At 55.2% G+C, this 15,719-nt stretch overlaps 1 protein-coding gene across 1 annotated transcript in view; it reads left to right on the top strand.

Annotated features, from left to right (window-relative positions):
- ACAP3 (ArfGAP with coiled-coil, ankyrin repeat and PH domains 3) overlaps positions 1-11,684 on the top strand; it is a 101,196-nt gene extending 89,512 nt beyond the window's left edge. The window contains exons 15-24 of the mRNA XM_054175759.1: positions 675-883; positions 1,909-1,978; positions 2,079-2,173; positions 3,553-3,767; positions 5,377-5,481; positions 9,169-9,261; positions 9,421-9,641; positions 9,813-9,922; positions 10,741-10,851; positions 10,969-11,684. Coding sequence (XP_054031734.1) covers positions 675-883; positions 1,909-1,978; positions 2,079-2,173; positions 3,553-3,767; positions 5,377-5,481; positions 9,169-9,261; positions 9,421-9,641; positions 9,813-9,922; positions 10,741-10,851; positions 10,969-11,116 — 1,377 coding nt within the window. The 3' untranslated portion in view covers positions 11,117-11,684. The remainder of the gene's footprint in view (positions 1-674; positions 884-1,908; positions 1,979-2,078; positions 2,174-3,552; positions 3,768-5,376; positions 5,482-9,168; positions 9,262-9,420; positions 9,642-9,812; positions 9,923-10,740; positions 10,852-10,968) is intronic.
- The last annotated feature ends 4,035 nt before the right edge of the window (positions 11,685-15,719 follow it).

Below are 15,719 nucleotides of genomic sequence, written 5' to 3'. Positions count from 1 at the left end.
CTTGAGCAGCCTGGGCTGGTGGGAGGTGTCCTTGCCCATGGTAGGGGGTTGGAATTGGATGATTGGGCTCCTTTCCAACCCAATCCATACTATGAAGGCACCATGCCAGAAGTGGTTTGCCAGCCCATGGGCTGCTTGCTGCCCACATTCCCAGAGCAGAGGTCTCGTGGCAATCAGAGAGATCAGTGAAGCTTTACCTCTTCCCTTCTTAGGCCAACTTCTTGGCCTTCCAGAGACTGAAGAGGGCCTACAGGAAGGCTGGGGAGGGACTTCTTAGGATCTCAGGTAGTGATAGGACTAGGGGGAATGGAATGAAGCTGGATGTGGGGAGATTCAGGCTGGAGGTGAGGAGGAAGTTCTTCCCCATGAGAGTGGTGAAGCCCTAGAATGGGTTGTCCAGGGAGGTGGTTGAGGCCCCATCCCTGGAGGTGTTTAAGCCCAGGCTGGATGAGGCTCTGGGCAGCCTGATCTAGTGTGGGGTGTCCCTGCCCATGGCAGGGGGTTGGAACTGGCTGAGCCTTGTGGTCCCTTCCAACCCTGACTGATTCTATGGACTCTAGTTCGTTTCACCTCGGGTGATGCTTCCCATCAGCACCTCTGCTGTGCAAAGCTGTGGCTTGCTCCACAGTGCTTTGCAGGGGTCCTGGAGCCCTGTGTTTTCCTCCCCCCTGCAGAGACTGGACCGCACTGCCTCCCCCTCCACCAGCAGCATCGACTCCGCCACCGACTCGCGGGAGCGCAGCGTGAAGGGGGAGAGCATCCTGCAGAGGGTGCAGAGCATCCCCGGCAACGACCAGTGCTGTGACTGTGGGCAGCCAGACCCTCGCTGGGCCAGCATCAACCTGGGCATCCTGCTGTGCATCGAGTGCTCTGGCATCCACAGGTACTGTGTGTGCCTGCTCTGGGCTCCTGGCCCAGGCATGGAGCCCTCGCCGCAAGAGGGGCATGGAGGGGCTGGAGCGCGTCCAGAGAAGGGCAAGGAAGCTGGTGGAGGGCCTTGAACACAGCTCTTGTGAGGAACAGCTGGGGACAGTGCAAGCAAGGCACTTTTGCCCCTTCCTGGAGGTGTTCAAGGCCAGGTTGGATGAGGGCTTAAGCAGCCTGATCTGGTGGGAGGTGTCCCTGCCCATGGCAGGGCGTTGGCACTGGCTGATCTTGAAGGTCCCTTCCAGCCCAAACCATGCTGTGAATCTGTTCTATGATGAAAGACAGGCTGCCACAGGTTCCAAAGCTTCCTCAAGGTTTCCAGCAGGCTGTTTGAAAGAACAGTTGGCCCTCAGATGAGGTGAAGGATCCAGCTCTCAACCCTCCCCTGGAGGTGTTCAAGGCCAGGCTGGATGAGGCCTTGAGCAACCTGATCTAGTGCTTGCTCAAGAGGTTGGAACTGGATGACCTAGAAGGTCCCTTCCAACCCAACCCATTCTATGAACCTGTGACCTGGGGCTGTTTAGTCTTCCTAGAGGGGAGACCTAATCAGCCTCTACAAGCACCTCAAAGGAGGCTGGAGCCAGGTGGGGTTGGTCTCTTCTCATGTGCAACAAGTGACAGGACAAGAAGAAATGGCCTCCACTTGTGCCAGGGGAGGTTCAGGTTTGGATATTGGGAGCAATTTCTTCCCAGGAAAGGTTCTCAAGCATTGGAACAGGCAGCCCAGGGAGGTGGTGGAGTCACCATCCCTGGAAGGATTTAAAAGCCACTTGGATGTGGAGCTGAGGGATGTGGTTTAGTGGCAGTGGCTTAGCAGCAGCAGTAGGATTGTGTGCTCTGGGTGAGTGGTTGGACTTGGTGACCTCTGATCATCTTTGTGGCCCTCCTCTGGACCCTCTGCAAGAGCTCTGTTCATCTTGTGCTGTGTGAGCAGTTGTGAGGCACATAACCATTTCCCTTTTCTTCCTTTTGGGTGAACAGGAGCCTGGGTGTTCACTGCTCCAAGGTCCGGTCTCTCACCCTGGATTCCTGGGAGCCAGAGCTGCTCAAGGTGAGAGCTGGCTTTGAACAGCCAGAGGCAGGCAAGTGGTGGGCATGGAGGGAGCCTTGACTAGAGGGAAGGATTTCATTCATTCCCTGTTGTGTTGCAGCTGATGTGTGAGCTGGGGAACAGCACCATGAATCAGATCTATGAGGCACAGTGTGAAGAGCTGGGACTCAAGAAACCGACAGCAGGGAGCTCCAGGTGAGTCTGAGGGCACAGCCTGCTGCTCCCCTCAAGCCCTGGGGAAGGCTGTCCTGCCACACAGCAAACCCAGCAGCCCTCAGCTCTCTGGGAAGTCAGATGAAAAAGGTGCCTGGCCCTTCTCTGAGGGCCACAATGACCTCAGGTACACCTCCCTCAACCTGGCTAACCTGTGCTTGACTCTCAGAGGTCATCACCAGCCAGCAACCTGGTGGCAGATGCTTGGGGACCAGGGCTTGCAGCTGCCCTGAGACCTCTCAAATGCATGCAGCTGAAGCCCATGGCATTGCCTGGGGGGGAACATCTCATTCCACTCTCAGCTTCAACCCTGCACTCAGTTTTTCTTTGAAGTGGGAGATGTTTCAAGGCTGGAGGAACTCTCCCTGCTTAATGCAGGCCTCGATGGCTTTGAGGAGTCAAAACCAGGCTGACAAAACCACAGAAACATTCAGGTTGGAACAGACCCTCAGGATCACCAAGTCCAACCCAGAACCCTGCTGGGTTCTGAATCCTACAGGCTACAACCTCCCTTCAGGGAGTTGGAGAGAACAATAAGGTCTCCCCTGAGCCTCCTCTTCTGCAGGCTAAGCAACCCCAGCTCCCAGGGCTGTGCTCCAGACCCCTCCCCAGCTTTGTTGCCCTTCTCTGGACATGAGGTCTCCCCTCAGCCTCCTCTTTTCCAAACAGGATCACAGAAACCATTCTGCTTGGGAATGACCCAGGGCAGCTCCATCTCCTGGAGGCTCTAGGTGAATGGTGACCCTGTGCACAGCTTGATGCTGCTCTTCTTGCTCTCTCCAACTCCCTGAAGGGAGGTTGGAGCCAGGTGGGGGTTGGGCTCTTCTTCCAGGCAAGCAGCACCAGAACAAGAGGACACAGTCTCAAGCTGTGCCAGGGGAAGTTTAGGCTGGAGGTGAGGTGAAAGTTCTTCATAGAAAGAGAGATTGGCCATTGGAATGTGCTGCCCAGGGAGGTGGTGGAGTCCTCATCCCTGGAGGTGTTCAAGAAAGGCTTAGATGTGGCACTTGGAGCCATGGTTTAGTTAGTCAGGAGGTGTTGGGTGACAGCTTGGACTTGCTGATCTCTGAGGCCGCTGCTGGTCTCTTCTCACAGGTAATTAGCGATGGAACAAGAGGGAATGGCCTCAAGCTGTGACTGGGTAGGGTTAGATCACAGAATCATCAGACTGGACATGAGGGAAAAAATTTTCCCCAGCCAGAGCGGTCAGGGACTGGAATGTGCTGCCCAGGGAGGCGGTGGAGTCGCCAGCCCTGGATGCGCTGCTTGGGGCTGTGCTTTAGGGCTGACCCTTGTCGAGCAGGGTGAACGCTTGGACTCGGGGATCCTGAGGGTCTTCTGTGGTTCTGTGCTTCTCTTAGGCAGGACAAGGAGGCCTGGATCAAGGTGAAGTACGTGGAGAAGAAGTTCCTGAAGAAGCTGCCGAACGGGGAGAGCCTGGCGGAGAGCGAGCGGAAGCCGCGGCGCTGGTGCGTGAAGAAGTGCCAGCGGCACAACAGCAGCACCAAGGCCCCCACGGCCCGCAGGAAGTATCGCCACGAGCCAGGCAACGCCTCCCCGGCCATGCTCTCCTCAGGTGGGCACCTGCCTGGCCCCCCTGCCCGCCCAGCGGCCTGCCGGAGGCTGGGCGCAGCCGTCCTGACACCGAGGCAGAGGAGGGACCCGCAAAGCTCATCCAGTCCAACCCTCCCCTGCAGGCAGCAGAGCCTTGCCCAGCCTGACCTTGAGTATCTCCAGGGATGGGGCCTCAACCACCTCCCTGGGCAGCCTGTGCCAGTGTTCCACCCCCCTCATAGTACACAGCTTGTTCCTCACCTCCAATCTCAGTCTGCTCTTCTCTAGTTTGCAGCCATTCCCCCTCGTCCTGTCCCTGCAGGCTTTTGCACACAGTCTCTCTCCAGCCTTCCTGTAGCCCCCTTCAGGTCCTGGCAGGCTGCTATGAGGTCTCCCCAGAGCCTTCTCTTCTCCAGGCTGAACAGCCCCAGCTCCCTCAGCCTATCCTCACAGCAGAGCTGCTGCAACCCTCTGATCATTTTCCTAACCCTCCTCTGGACCCTCTCCATCAGGTCCATGTCCTTCCTATATTGAGGGCTGCAGACCTGCACACAGCACTCCAGGTGAGGTCTCCCCAGAGCAGAGCACAGTGGCAGAGTCACCTCTCTGGCTGCTTTGGATGCAGCCCAGGCTGTGATTGGCCTTCTGGGCTGCAAGCTCACACTGCCTGCTCCTCTCCATCCTGTGGCTTTGCCTTTCCCTAGCACCTGCAAGCCTGCCAGAGGCATAAGCAAAACCACTGCTGCACAAACCATGGTGTTGCAGGTCCTCAAGGCCATCTCCTGATGCTGTCTGTCTGTATTGAGGAGATCTTGTGGCTAAAGAAATAAGGATGATTTTTGTTTTACAGTGAGGGTGGTGAGACACTGTCTCAGGTTGCCCAGAGAGGTGGTCAAAGCCCTATCCCAGGTGAAGTTGTTTGGGGCTCTCAGCAGCCTGCTGTAGTTGGGGATGTGCCTGCTGACTGCAAAGGGGTTGGCCTGGATGAGCTTTCAAGGTCCCTTCCAGCCCAGCCAGTCTGAGATCCTATCATAAAGGAGGAGATGATAGCACTAGGGTGATCCAGCACCTGCTGAGCTGCTTTGTGCATTCCCTTTTGAGTTCCACCTTCCTGCTTCTAGGAGGCTTCAAACCCTTCTCTTTTTACCTGCCTGGCCTGTGAGAGGCTGTGCTTAGGAAGGGTTAGAGTAGAATTAACCAGGTTGGAAAAGACCTTTGAGATCATCCAGTCCAACCTATCCCCCAACACCATCTCATCAACTAAACCACGGCACCGAGTGCCTCACCCAGGCTCTTCTTCAACACTTCCAGTGATGGTGACTCCACCACCTCCCTGGGCAGCACATCCCAATGGCTCTGGCTGCTCAGAATGCTCTCTGATCTAGCTGGGGATGTCCCTGCTCACTGCAGAGGGCTTGGATTCAATGACCTCTAAGAGCTCCCTTCCAGCCCAGCTCACGCTGTGACTCTGCCAGCAGTGTGTCAGCTCCGGGGTGTACCTTGATATCCACAGGCACATCTGGGGGGGCGCTGGGCATGCAAGCTTAAGCCTGTGCAAAACAGAGCTGCAGAAAGGCCTCCTTTGCTTATCTGCATGTGGCTAACTGTGTGCCAAAACCTGTGCCAAGCAGCAGCTACGCTGGAGAGGAAGTTCCGTCGCGATTCCCTCTTCTGCCCGGACGAGCTGGACTCCCTCTTCTCCTACTTCGACACCGGCGCTGGCTCTGGCCCACGCAGTAAGTACAAACAAAAGTCTCCCTGCTCCTCCTGCCACCTGTGGCCTCCCAGCTCTTCCTAGGCCACCTAAAAGGCAAGGGATTGACCCTACCCTAGAGAGAGAAACAGAGAGAGAGGGTGAATGCTTCAGAAGAGCCACGGGGCAGTTCGTTGCCCCAGCTCCCGCCCGTTGCTCGTTCGCTGGACTTGCTCCTTGGACATCCCCAGCCAGCCAGTCCTTGGTGTTTGCAGTTCTGCTGGATGGAAGTTGCTTTCCTTATTTTTTCTGCTCCCAGGCTGTACATTCCATTGGCTTTATTCCCCTCCCCACCCCTCTTTTGGTTTTAGTTTTGCCTTTTAATTTGCTTTTTGGGTTTGAAGCCAGTCTCACTGCGGACAAAGTTTTGTCTTTGCTCTCTCTTATTTTTTTTTTGGTTGTTGTTGTTTTGTTGGTTTTTTTTTCCCCTCCCCTTTTTTTTCTTTTTGTGGTGTTTTGTGACAATGAACTCCCCTCACATTCCCTCCCACCCTTCCTCTAGGTGCCAGCCACATCTCTATGCAGCACCCGCTAGCAGGCGGCCCCTGGAGTGGCAGTGGCATTGGTCCCGGTGGGAGCGGTACGCCGTTCCTCCTGGACGGAGGTAAGGTGACGCTCTGGCAGCTAGCAGCAAAAGAGGCAACCCAAACTTTTCACTGGTTCCAAGCCAACCTTCAGAGGCAGTTTTGTCTTTTTTTTTTTTTTTTAAATTATTATTATTTATTTTTATTATCTATTTTTATACATCTTTTTTTAACCCTCCCCCTCCCCCCTACCTTCAGCCGAACGATCGGAAACTCTTTGCCGGTTCCTTCTGTCCAAAGACAGGCTGCCAGATCCCCCTGTGAGGAGAGGCTGAGGGAGCTGGGGTTGCTTAGCCTGCAGAAGAGGAGGCTCAGGGGAGACCTTCTTGCTCTCTCCAACTCCCTGAAGGGAGGCTGTAGTCAGCTAGGGGTTGGGCTCTTCTCCCAGGCAAGCAGCACCAGGGCAGGTTTAGGCTGGAGGTGAGGAGAAAGTTCTTCCCTGGAAGAGTAATTGGACATTGCAATGTGCTGCCCAGGGAGGTGGTGGAGTCACCATCACTGGAGGTGTTTAGGAAGAGCCTGGATGAGGCCCTTGGTGCCATGGTTGAGTTGATCAGATGGTGCTGGGTGATAGGTTGGACTGGATGACCTCAGAGGTCTTTTCCAGCCTGGTGCATTCTGTCTGTATAATTCTGTATGTAAGTGGTTGGCATCGCTGCAGGCTGAGGCTCATGGTGTGGGTGCCCAGAACTGCAGCTCATGAGCTGTACTTGGGGTGCAGAGAGAAGCACAGGAGGATGGATAAAATCAGAGGGGAAGCACATCATGGCTGAGGGGCACTGGTGCTGTGAGAGGTCACCCACAGAGCCTCTTCTGCAGTTGGATTCCTCCCAGCCACCGTTTGCCTCGGATCCTGCTGAGCAGCAGCGTTCCAGAAGAGATGGTTTATGACTGGAGCCATGAGCAGACCTAGTTGATAGATGGTGTTGGATGATAGGTTGGACTTGATGATCTCAAAGGTCTTTTCCAACCTGGTCTGTTCTTATTCTATTCCTTTCTTGCTTTGATGTTCCAAAACATCCTCAAGGTTTCCAGTAGGCTGTTTGGAAGGAACAGTTGGCCCTCAGATGAGGTGAAGGATCCAGCTCTCAATCCTCCCCTGGAGGTGTTCAAGGCCAGGTTGGATAAGGCCTTGAGCAGCCTGATCTGGTGGGAGGTGTCCCTGCCCATGGCAGGGGGATTGGAAGTGGATGGTCTTGAAGGTCCCTTCCAGCCCAAACCATGCTGTGAATCTGTTCTATGTTGAAAGACAGGCTGCCAAAGCTGCCAAAGCTTCCTCAAGGTTTCCAGCAGGCTGTTTGAAAGGAACAGTTTGCCCTCAGATGAGGTGAAGGATCCAGCTCTCAACCCTCCCCTGGAGGCGTTCAAGGCCAGGCTGGATGAGGCCTTGAGCAACCTGATCTAGTGCTTGCTCAAGAGGTTGGAACTGGATGACCTAGAAGGTCCCTTCCAACCCAACCCATTCTATGAACCTGTGACCTGGGGCTGTTTAGTCTTCCTAGAGGGGAGACCTAATCAGCCTCTACAACCACCTCAAAGGAGGTTGGAGCCAGGTGGGGTTGGTCTCTTCTCACATGCAACATTCTATGATCCTATGAGGTAGAGGACCCAGATGTGATAAAGGAGGATCCAGAGGAGATAGAGGATCCAGTTCTGAACTGTTGGCATCTCATGGCAGACAGGAAGCAAGAGATGTTTAACCTGCTGTGCCCCACGTCTGTCTGCCTGTTGGTCTCTTCTCCCTAGGAATAAATGATAGGAGAAGAAGAAACAGCCTCAAGTTGCACCAGAGCAGGTTTAGGTTGGATATCAGAAGAAACTTCCTGACTGAAATGCTTCTCAAAGCCTGGCAGAGGCTGCCCAGGGAGGTGGTTGAGTCCCCATCCCTGGAGGCGTTTCAGAGCCGCAGGGATGTGGTGCTGAGGGAGGTGGTTTAGGACCAGACTTAGAGCTGGAGAATGGTTGGACTTGATGAACTTGAAGGTGTTTTCCAAGCACAGTGATTCTGTGAGGCCATACTCAGCTGAGGAGTGCTAACAACTTCGAACTTCCTGTCTTGGTTGCTTGTTGTATGAGCTTCAGAGAAAGGTTTATGGTCCTGAGCCAGCACAGCAGGAAGCCCCAGGCTTTCCTCCTTGTCCATGGTACCTCTGGAAATCAGTGAAGAAGGGGCTGCAGTGCCTGTCTGAATCAGTGCCTTAAGGGCTTTTCCAGTTTCAAGGAATTTGGTGTTATTAATCAACAGAGTCCATACTTTAGCCTGGAGAAGAGGAGGCTCTGGGGAGACCTTCTTGCTCTCTACAGCTACCTGAAGGGAGGTTGTAGCCAGGAGCGGGGTGGTCTCTTCTCCCAGGCACCAGTCTCAAGCTGTGCCAGGGGAGGTTCAGGCTGGAGGTGAGGAGAAAGTTCTTCCCAGAGAGAGTAATTGGCCATTGGGATGTGCTGCCCAGGGAGGTGGTGGAGTCCCCATCCCTGGAGGTGTTCCAGAGGGGCTTGGATGTGGCACTTGGAGCCATGGTTTAGTTGTCAGGAGGTGTTGGGTGATTGGACTTGATGATCTCTGAGGTCTTTTCCAGCCTGGTTTATTCTATGATTTTAAGAGCAGCACCTTGGCAAGCGCTGGGAAGCTCTGAGGAGAGCATGGCCAGAGTGGCCCCTGGGCTGGTGATTCGTGGTGGGAGCAGGGCAGAGCCTTTCTTTGCTGCTGACACTGCACAACCTGCTGCAACGCTGTCTCTGCTGCTGCTCTGCTCCAGTCTACGTCACGGCGTCCCTCATGGCTCGCAGCGAGGGCTGCCCTCAGCCAGCCCCAAGTGCCAGGGCAATGTTGGGGCATCCCTTGCATGGAGGGCAGCCTGTGGGATGTGGACACCATAAGGCTTTGCAGCTTTTTCCTGGGGCTGTTCTGTTGAGTGGGGCTCAATGGGGGTAGCAGTCCCCCCGTGCCTCTCCCCGTCCAGCGGCGCCCGGTGCAGTGTGTGTGTGACGTCCTGCGCAGCCCTTGTCCCCTCTGCTCTCAGCTGGGCCTGGCACTGGGCTGCCCCTGTATTAAAATGGGCTTGGTTTGTCTTCTGTTGGCCCTGCAGGTCTGAGCAGTGACAGTGGGCTGGGAGGAAGCACGGATGGCAGCACTGACATCCTGGTGTTTGGCTCGGTGGTGGACAGCGTGACGGAGGAAGGTGAGTGGCAGAGGCTGCTGCTGGGAGCGTGGGGAGGTGGCCAGCCCCCAGGCTGGATGGGTGGTCAGGACAACCTGGCTCCAGGAACACCAGGCAGTGTAAGAAAATGGAAATGTGAGGCTTTGGGATCATCTCTCCCCATCCTTTTGTGCCTCTTAGAGTGCGAGGTGTCGGAGGAGTCGAGCGGTGAAGCAGAGATTGAGCAGGAAGCGTCAGACCTGGAGGACCTGAGGGAGCTGCACCCTGGTTTGTTGATCTACAAGGCAGCACAAGCCAGGAACCTGCCTCTCATGGCAGAAGCCCTTGCCCATGGTGCTGAAATCAACTGGGTGAATGATGAAGATGAGAACAAGACTCCTCTGATCCAAGCTGTGAAGGGGGTATGCTATGCCAGAGGCTGGGAGACCACCCTGGGGTTGGATCAGATGACCTCTGGAGGTCCCTTCCAACCCAGACCACTCTAGGATTTGGGAATGTGAGGTCTTGGCCTCTGATGATGGGCAAGCCACAGCCTGCTGTGTGCTGATGACTCCTGTCCTTTGCCTTGCCAGGGCTCCTTGATAGCCTGTGAATTCCTGCTGCAGAATGGGGCAGATGTTAACCAAAGAGACAGCCGAGGCCGAGCTCCCTTGCATCATGCCACGTACCTAGGACACACTGGGTGAGTCCTTTGCACCTTGCTGGGATGAGTTCCATCGCCCTTGGCCTGACATTCAGTGTCAACCCTGGGAGTCATGGGGTGACGTGGGCAGGGGAGCTGGGATTTGATGAATTTGCCTCAAAATGTGGCTCTTCATATCACATCAGCACCTTGATTGTCTTAAGGATAACTGTCCCTCACTCCAGGAAGGATGTTGAGGTGCTGGAGGGTGTCAGAAGGAGGGCAGTGAAGCCGGTGGAGGGGCTGGAGCACAGGTCTGATGAGGAGCAGCTGAGGGACCTGGGGTTGTTAGGAGGAAAGGAGGCTCAGGGGAGACCTTCTGGCTCTCTACAACTCCCTGAAAGGAGGTTGGAGCCAGCTGGGGGTTGGTGTCTCTTGTCCCGAGTAAGAAGGGGTGGGACAAGGAGCAATGGCCTCAGGTTGTGCCAGGTGAGGTTTAGCTTGGACATGAGGAACAATTTCTTCCCCAAAAGGGCTGTCAAGCCCTGGCCCAGGCTGCCCAGAGCAGTGGTGGAGTCCCCATCCCTGAAGGGGTCTCAAAGGTGTGGTGCTGAGGGCCATGGTTCAGTGGTGAGCTGGCACTGCTGGCTTGATGGTTGGACTGGATGATCTTAAAGACCTCTTGCACCCCAAATGATTCCCTGGTTCTATGATGACAGGCGGGGGGGGGTACTGCTCCCCTCCACACCCACTGCAGTTGAAACCAACCTCAGGGAAGCTGTGGCTGCCTGTGGAGGCACAGAGCCCTCTGCCTGCTTCGCTGTGGGGTGGTGGAGCTGGAACTTCTGCTCTGATGCTCTCCTCTTTCCCTGCTGCAGCCAGGTCTGCTTGTTCCTCAAGCGAGGGGCAAACCAGCACGCGGTGGATGGCGACGGGCAGGACCCCCTCAGCATTGCTGTCCAAGCAGCCAACGCAGACATTGTCACCTTGTAAGTGCAGCCAGGACTTCCCAGCCCGTGCATGCAGGGACACAGCCCTGTGGAGGGCCCTCAGGGCAGGGCTGACCAAGCCTCACTCTCCCTTGTGCTTCCTCCGTGTCCCTCCAGGCTGCGTCTGGCTCGAATGAACGAGGAGATGCGAGAAGCAGAAGGTCCCTTTGGACAGCCAGGTCAATATCCCAGCAACAGCCCTACTGAGCTGCAGTACAGGAAGTGTATACAGGAGTTCATCAGCCTTAATATAGATGAGTGTTAGTGACAACTTCCCCACCTCCCCTTTGCTCTCTTGAAGCTGGGCTGAACTTCTCGAGGCCCCGAGGAGCCCCATCCTTGGTATATTGGTGTTTCTTGGTCTGTTGTTTGATGCCTGCACATAGAGGTTGAGATGCACACAGGAAGGAGAAGGGATCTCTGAGGCTTTTTTTATCCCCACCCCCCCCCTGTTAGCGTTGAGTTCTCATGGCTTTGACTACTGGGTGGTTGATTTGTGGTGTAGGAAGACTCCTTAGGGCATACAACCACAGGCCGTGGCGTGTGGACTTGAGTGTGTGGAGGAGTTATGGGAGAGGAGTTTAGCATCAAAGCAGAGCTCAAACGACAGTGAGAAGGGAAGGGAACTGTCACAAGGAGAAACTCGCCAGGAACACGACTGGATGAAGCTGTCTCTGCTCCAAGTGCAGCTGCCACGCACTGAGCTCTCCTCTGAACGCTCTCCTTGGAAGCAGATCCTGCTGTGGAACCTTTCTCTCCTGCCAGCGCGACCGGCAGCCTTGCTCTCTCTCTCATGGGACTGCTGCAGCTTCTGGGAGCTGCTGGGGGTGGAGGTTGGGGGGAGGGGGGGGTAAACCAGTTCAGAAAACTGCCAAGATGACCTCTGAGTCAGGCCCAGGCTGTTGTGTGGGGCAGAGAGCCTTTGCTCCAGCAGGCACAAGAGAAGGGGCAGGCTGGAGAGCGATGGCTTCTCACCTCAGCTGCTCTCAGGACTAAGACCAGCCACGCTCCCCCTTTTTTTAGTTAGCTGGTCAAAGCCATAGCTGCCCTGCTTCCTGGGCCAGGCTGCAAGCTGCACAGCCTTCTGGAAGCAGGCTGTTGTGTTTTTGGAGGCTGGGAGAAGCCTGTTGCTGGCGATGGGCTCCGTGTCAGGGAAGAAAAGCCACCTCCCCCTCCCGCTGCACGCCGCCGCCGGACTTGGGTTCCCTTTTGTGTCCTCGCCCCCTTTGGATTTCTGACTCGGCATCTCTCTGAAGGAGACTTCCACTTGCATGTCTGCCCCTCTGTGCTCTCCCCCAGCATGCTGAAGCATGTGAGTAGGGCATCTCAGCAGCTGGCCCAGGGGCTTTTGGAGTTCCCAAGTTGCAACGACCAGCAGAGCCTTCTGTTTCTTGCCTTTGGTGTTGGTTCTGGTGTGATTCTGTGCTGCAGCTGGGGGAATGTGTTTCTTCTACCTGGAGCACTTTGTTGCTGTGCTTGTGGTCTGACTTATGGGGATTCATGGCACAGGAGCTCTCCATGCAAGGCTGTCTTGGGAGGACACTCATACCACTGGCAGGTTATCCTCTGGCTGCCAAGCTGAGGTGTGCTCCTCTAAGAGCCTCTTCAGAATGCCCTCAGCTGCGGTCAGCAGTGGAGTTCTGCCCAGTCCACAGCTGGAATTCAGCCTGCCTGGGCACCTAGGCTGCTGCTCTGGGGTTGGGCCATAGTGCCTTACAGATAGTGCTGGGATCTTGAGGGGATCAGCACCTCACAAGAGCCCCAGGCAGAGCTCCCCACTCTCCTGCATGCCATCAGCAGTGGTACACAGTCATCTTATTTGTCATCCAGTGCTCATTTGGTCTTCTTTCCCTTCTCTTTGTGTCTTGGCTGCTCTCATGCTGCAGCCCAGGGAGGGTTAAAGCTTTGCAGGTTTGCTTCTGTTGATGTTGTTGTGTCCTCAGACACTGAAGCAGCAGAGATCCAGCTCTTCACTCAAGGTATTGCCCTCAGCACTCAGTGTCCACTCACACACCCAGAAGTGGAACAAAAAGAAACTCCACTTAGTCTCTAGCTGGGATGCCCTCTCAGTTCAGGGGACAGTCCCTGCTGCTGTTGGGAGGGAGCTGCTGTCCCCAGGTTTTGCTGCAGCCAGAGCAAAGTTTTCTGCCTGTGCAGTCTGGGTCTTGAAGTCCATCTTTGTCTTCTTGCTTTCTCATTCCTTGGAGCTTTGGGATGCACAGAACCCCAGCGTGGGAGGGGTTGGAAGGGACCTCTGAACATCCACCCCCCCTGCTAGGGCAGGATCACCCAGAGTAAATCCCACAGGAACACCAATTGCTGAGTTCTGATCTTGGTCCCAGTGGTCTCCTGGGACTCTCAGATGGTTCTTGTGACTGTGCTGAAGCTGCTGCAGATCAGTGGTGGTGCAAAGTCTGGCCCCAGGGCCTTTTGTGCTGCCCTGAGAAGCCAATCTCCTTCCACCAGGCTTGGAAACTCAAAAGGAATGAGCTTGGCCCCAGCAGCCTTTCCATCACTGGCAATGCCCTTTGTGGCCTCTTCTCCATCACCTCACTCTTTGTCCCAGGAGGCCACTGCTCTGCACACACCTGCTGACCCACAGCACCCTGAGGGGGCTGGAGGTGGGGTGCACCCTTTCCATTCTGCCTTCTTAGCTGTTCAATGCCTGGTCTGAAACTGTCCTCTCACCTCTGACCAGGCAGTACTGCCCCTGAGCTCTGGGCAGAAGCTGCAGGATGTGCCACCAGGGGTTGGCAGAGGGCAGACCTCTTGTCTGTGCTGAGCTGTGGCAGCCCCAGGAGTGGTTCAGGAACCCTCAGTTCTTTGTGAGCAGGCAGCACCTCCTGCCTGTAGCTGCCACGTGTGGCTCTGGAGTGCAGGCAGAGGGCTGAGGCAGGCATACCCCTGTGTGACCCCAGCCAGGGCCAGATGTGCACAGCTGCTGCTGCTAGCTGGGCTCCTTCCCTTCATGTTTAACCATGCCCTGGGGTAAATGTCCTGCTTCCTACTGGCTGTGTGAAGGTAGAGCCAGCCCCACTGCCCACTCAGCCTCTCTTGTGCAGGACTGCAGGAGGTTACCACTTGACATTCTCATGGAGCTTCCTCTCTTTGGTCCTTTTGTCTTTTCTGGTCCAAGTCACCCTGAATGTAAATGGACTTCCCCCCTGGGCAGGGTGGTGCCTTCCCTTGTGTGTCACTGCCCCATTTGCCACCCCTTCCTTCTTGGCCAGGCCCAATTCACTCTGCAGCTGGTGGCAGTGTTCCTATCCAGCCTGAGTGGGCTCAGGAGCCAATCTGTGGTCTTAAAACTCACCTGTGGGAGATGCTCTGCCGAGCTCCCAGCTGCATGCAGAGCTCTCAGATGGTGCTGGGTGCTGCTGTCCTGGCCAGCGCCCCAAGTCGTGGTGCTGAGCTGCTAGCAATGCAGCAATGTCCTTAAGCAAGCCTCTGCCTTCAGCAGGACTCTGTCTGTGGCTCAGATCCTGCAGCTCACCCTGTGGCAGCCAGACCAGCACTGAGGAGTGCTCAGCACAGGAACCAATATCCAGCCAAGAACTCCCTCCCTCTGCTTCCTGAGCTAGGATCTGAGAGATTCTCTGGAAGGAATTCTCTTTGGTAATCCTCTCCCCTTTTTTTATGCTGACCTGCAGCCCTCTCTCTGTGCTGCTGTCCCTTCCAGCCCTGCCCTTTCCTAGCCCCAAGGCCACACTGGCTCATAGCTGGCACCTTGCAGGCTGCTCCAGAGGTCTGGAAGGTGACAAAAGACTTTTTCAGCACTGCCATGGTCCCACTCTGTGGATGAATTCCAGCTCATTGCCCAGCAATGCCTTTCTTGTCTTATTTTATAGCATGGACAGCAGCTCCACACACTCCCAGGTTGGTTTTCCAGCCCTTGTTTAAGCAGGAATGGGACTGCTCCTTTCTGTACCCCAGGGAGAACTGGAGAGGTGGCTTCCACCTCACACTCAGCTCATGAGAAGAAGGCAAAAAGCCTCACCCCAAACCCACCCCCAACTATAAATCCTGTGCAGTTTAGGTTCCCCTGAAGCTCAGCCTCACCCTTTGGGTCATTTGTTTTCACACTCAGCTCATGAGAAGATGACCAAAAAAGCCTCAAACCAACCAGCCCTGTGCAGTTTAGGTCCCCTGAAACTCAGCCTCACTCTTTGGGTCAATTGATTTCATACTGAGCTCCCAAGAGGATGACCAAAAAAGCCCCAAACCAACCAGCCCTGTGCAGTTTAGGTCCCCTGAACTCTTTTGGTCATTTGATTTCATACTCAGCTCACGAGAAGATGACCATAAGAGCCCCAAACCACCCAACCCTGTGCAGTTCAGGTCCCTTGAACTCTTTGGGTCAATTGATTTCACACTCAGCTCATGAGAAGATGACCATAAGAGCCCCAAACCACCCAGCCCTGTGCAGTTCAGGTCCCTTGAACTCTTTGGGTCAATTGATTTCACACTCAGCTCATGAGAAGATGACCATAAGAGCCCAGAACCAACCAGCCCTGTGCAGTTTAGGCTTACTGAAGCTCAGCCTCACTCTTTGGGTCATTTGATTTCACATTCAGCTCATGAGAAGTTGACCATAAGAGCCCCAAACCACCCAACCCTGTGCAGTTCAGGTCCCTTGAACTCTTTGGGTCATTTGATTTCACATTCAGCTCATGAGAAGATGACCATAAGAGCCCCGAACCACCCAGCCCTGTGCAGTTCAGGTCCCCTGCAGCTCAGCCTCCCTGCTGAAGCCCCCTGAGATTCACCTTCCCCCTGCCCCCCCTTTGTACATAAGTGCTGCAGAGAGCAGTGTCCTGCCAGACAGTTCCTCTATTGAACATGTATTGGTACTTCAACATTTAGAGTCA

The sequence above is a fragment of the Dryobates pubescens genome, chromosome 33 (genome assembly GCF_014839835.1).
Source record: "Dryobates pubescens isolate bDryPub1 chromosome 33, bDryPub1.pri, whole genome shotgun sequence".
NCBI classification, from domain to species: domain Eukaryota; kingdom Metazoa; phylum Chordata; class Aves; order Piciformes; family Picidae; genus Dryobates; species Dryobates pubescens.
Note: the sequence above shows the minus strand (reverse complement) of the source record. Positions and strands in the feature narration are given on the sequence as shown.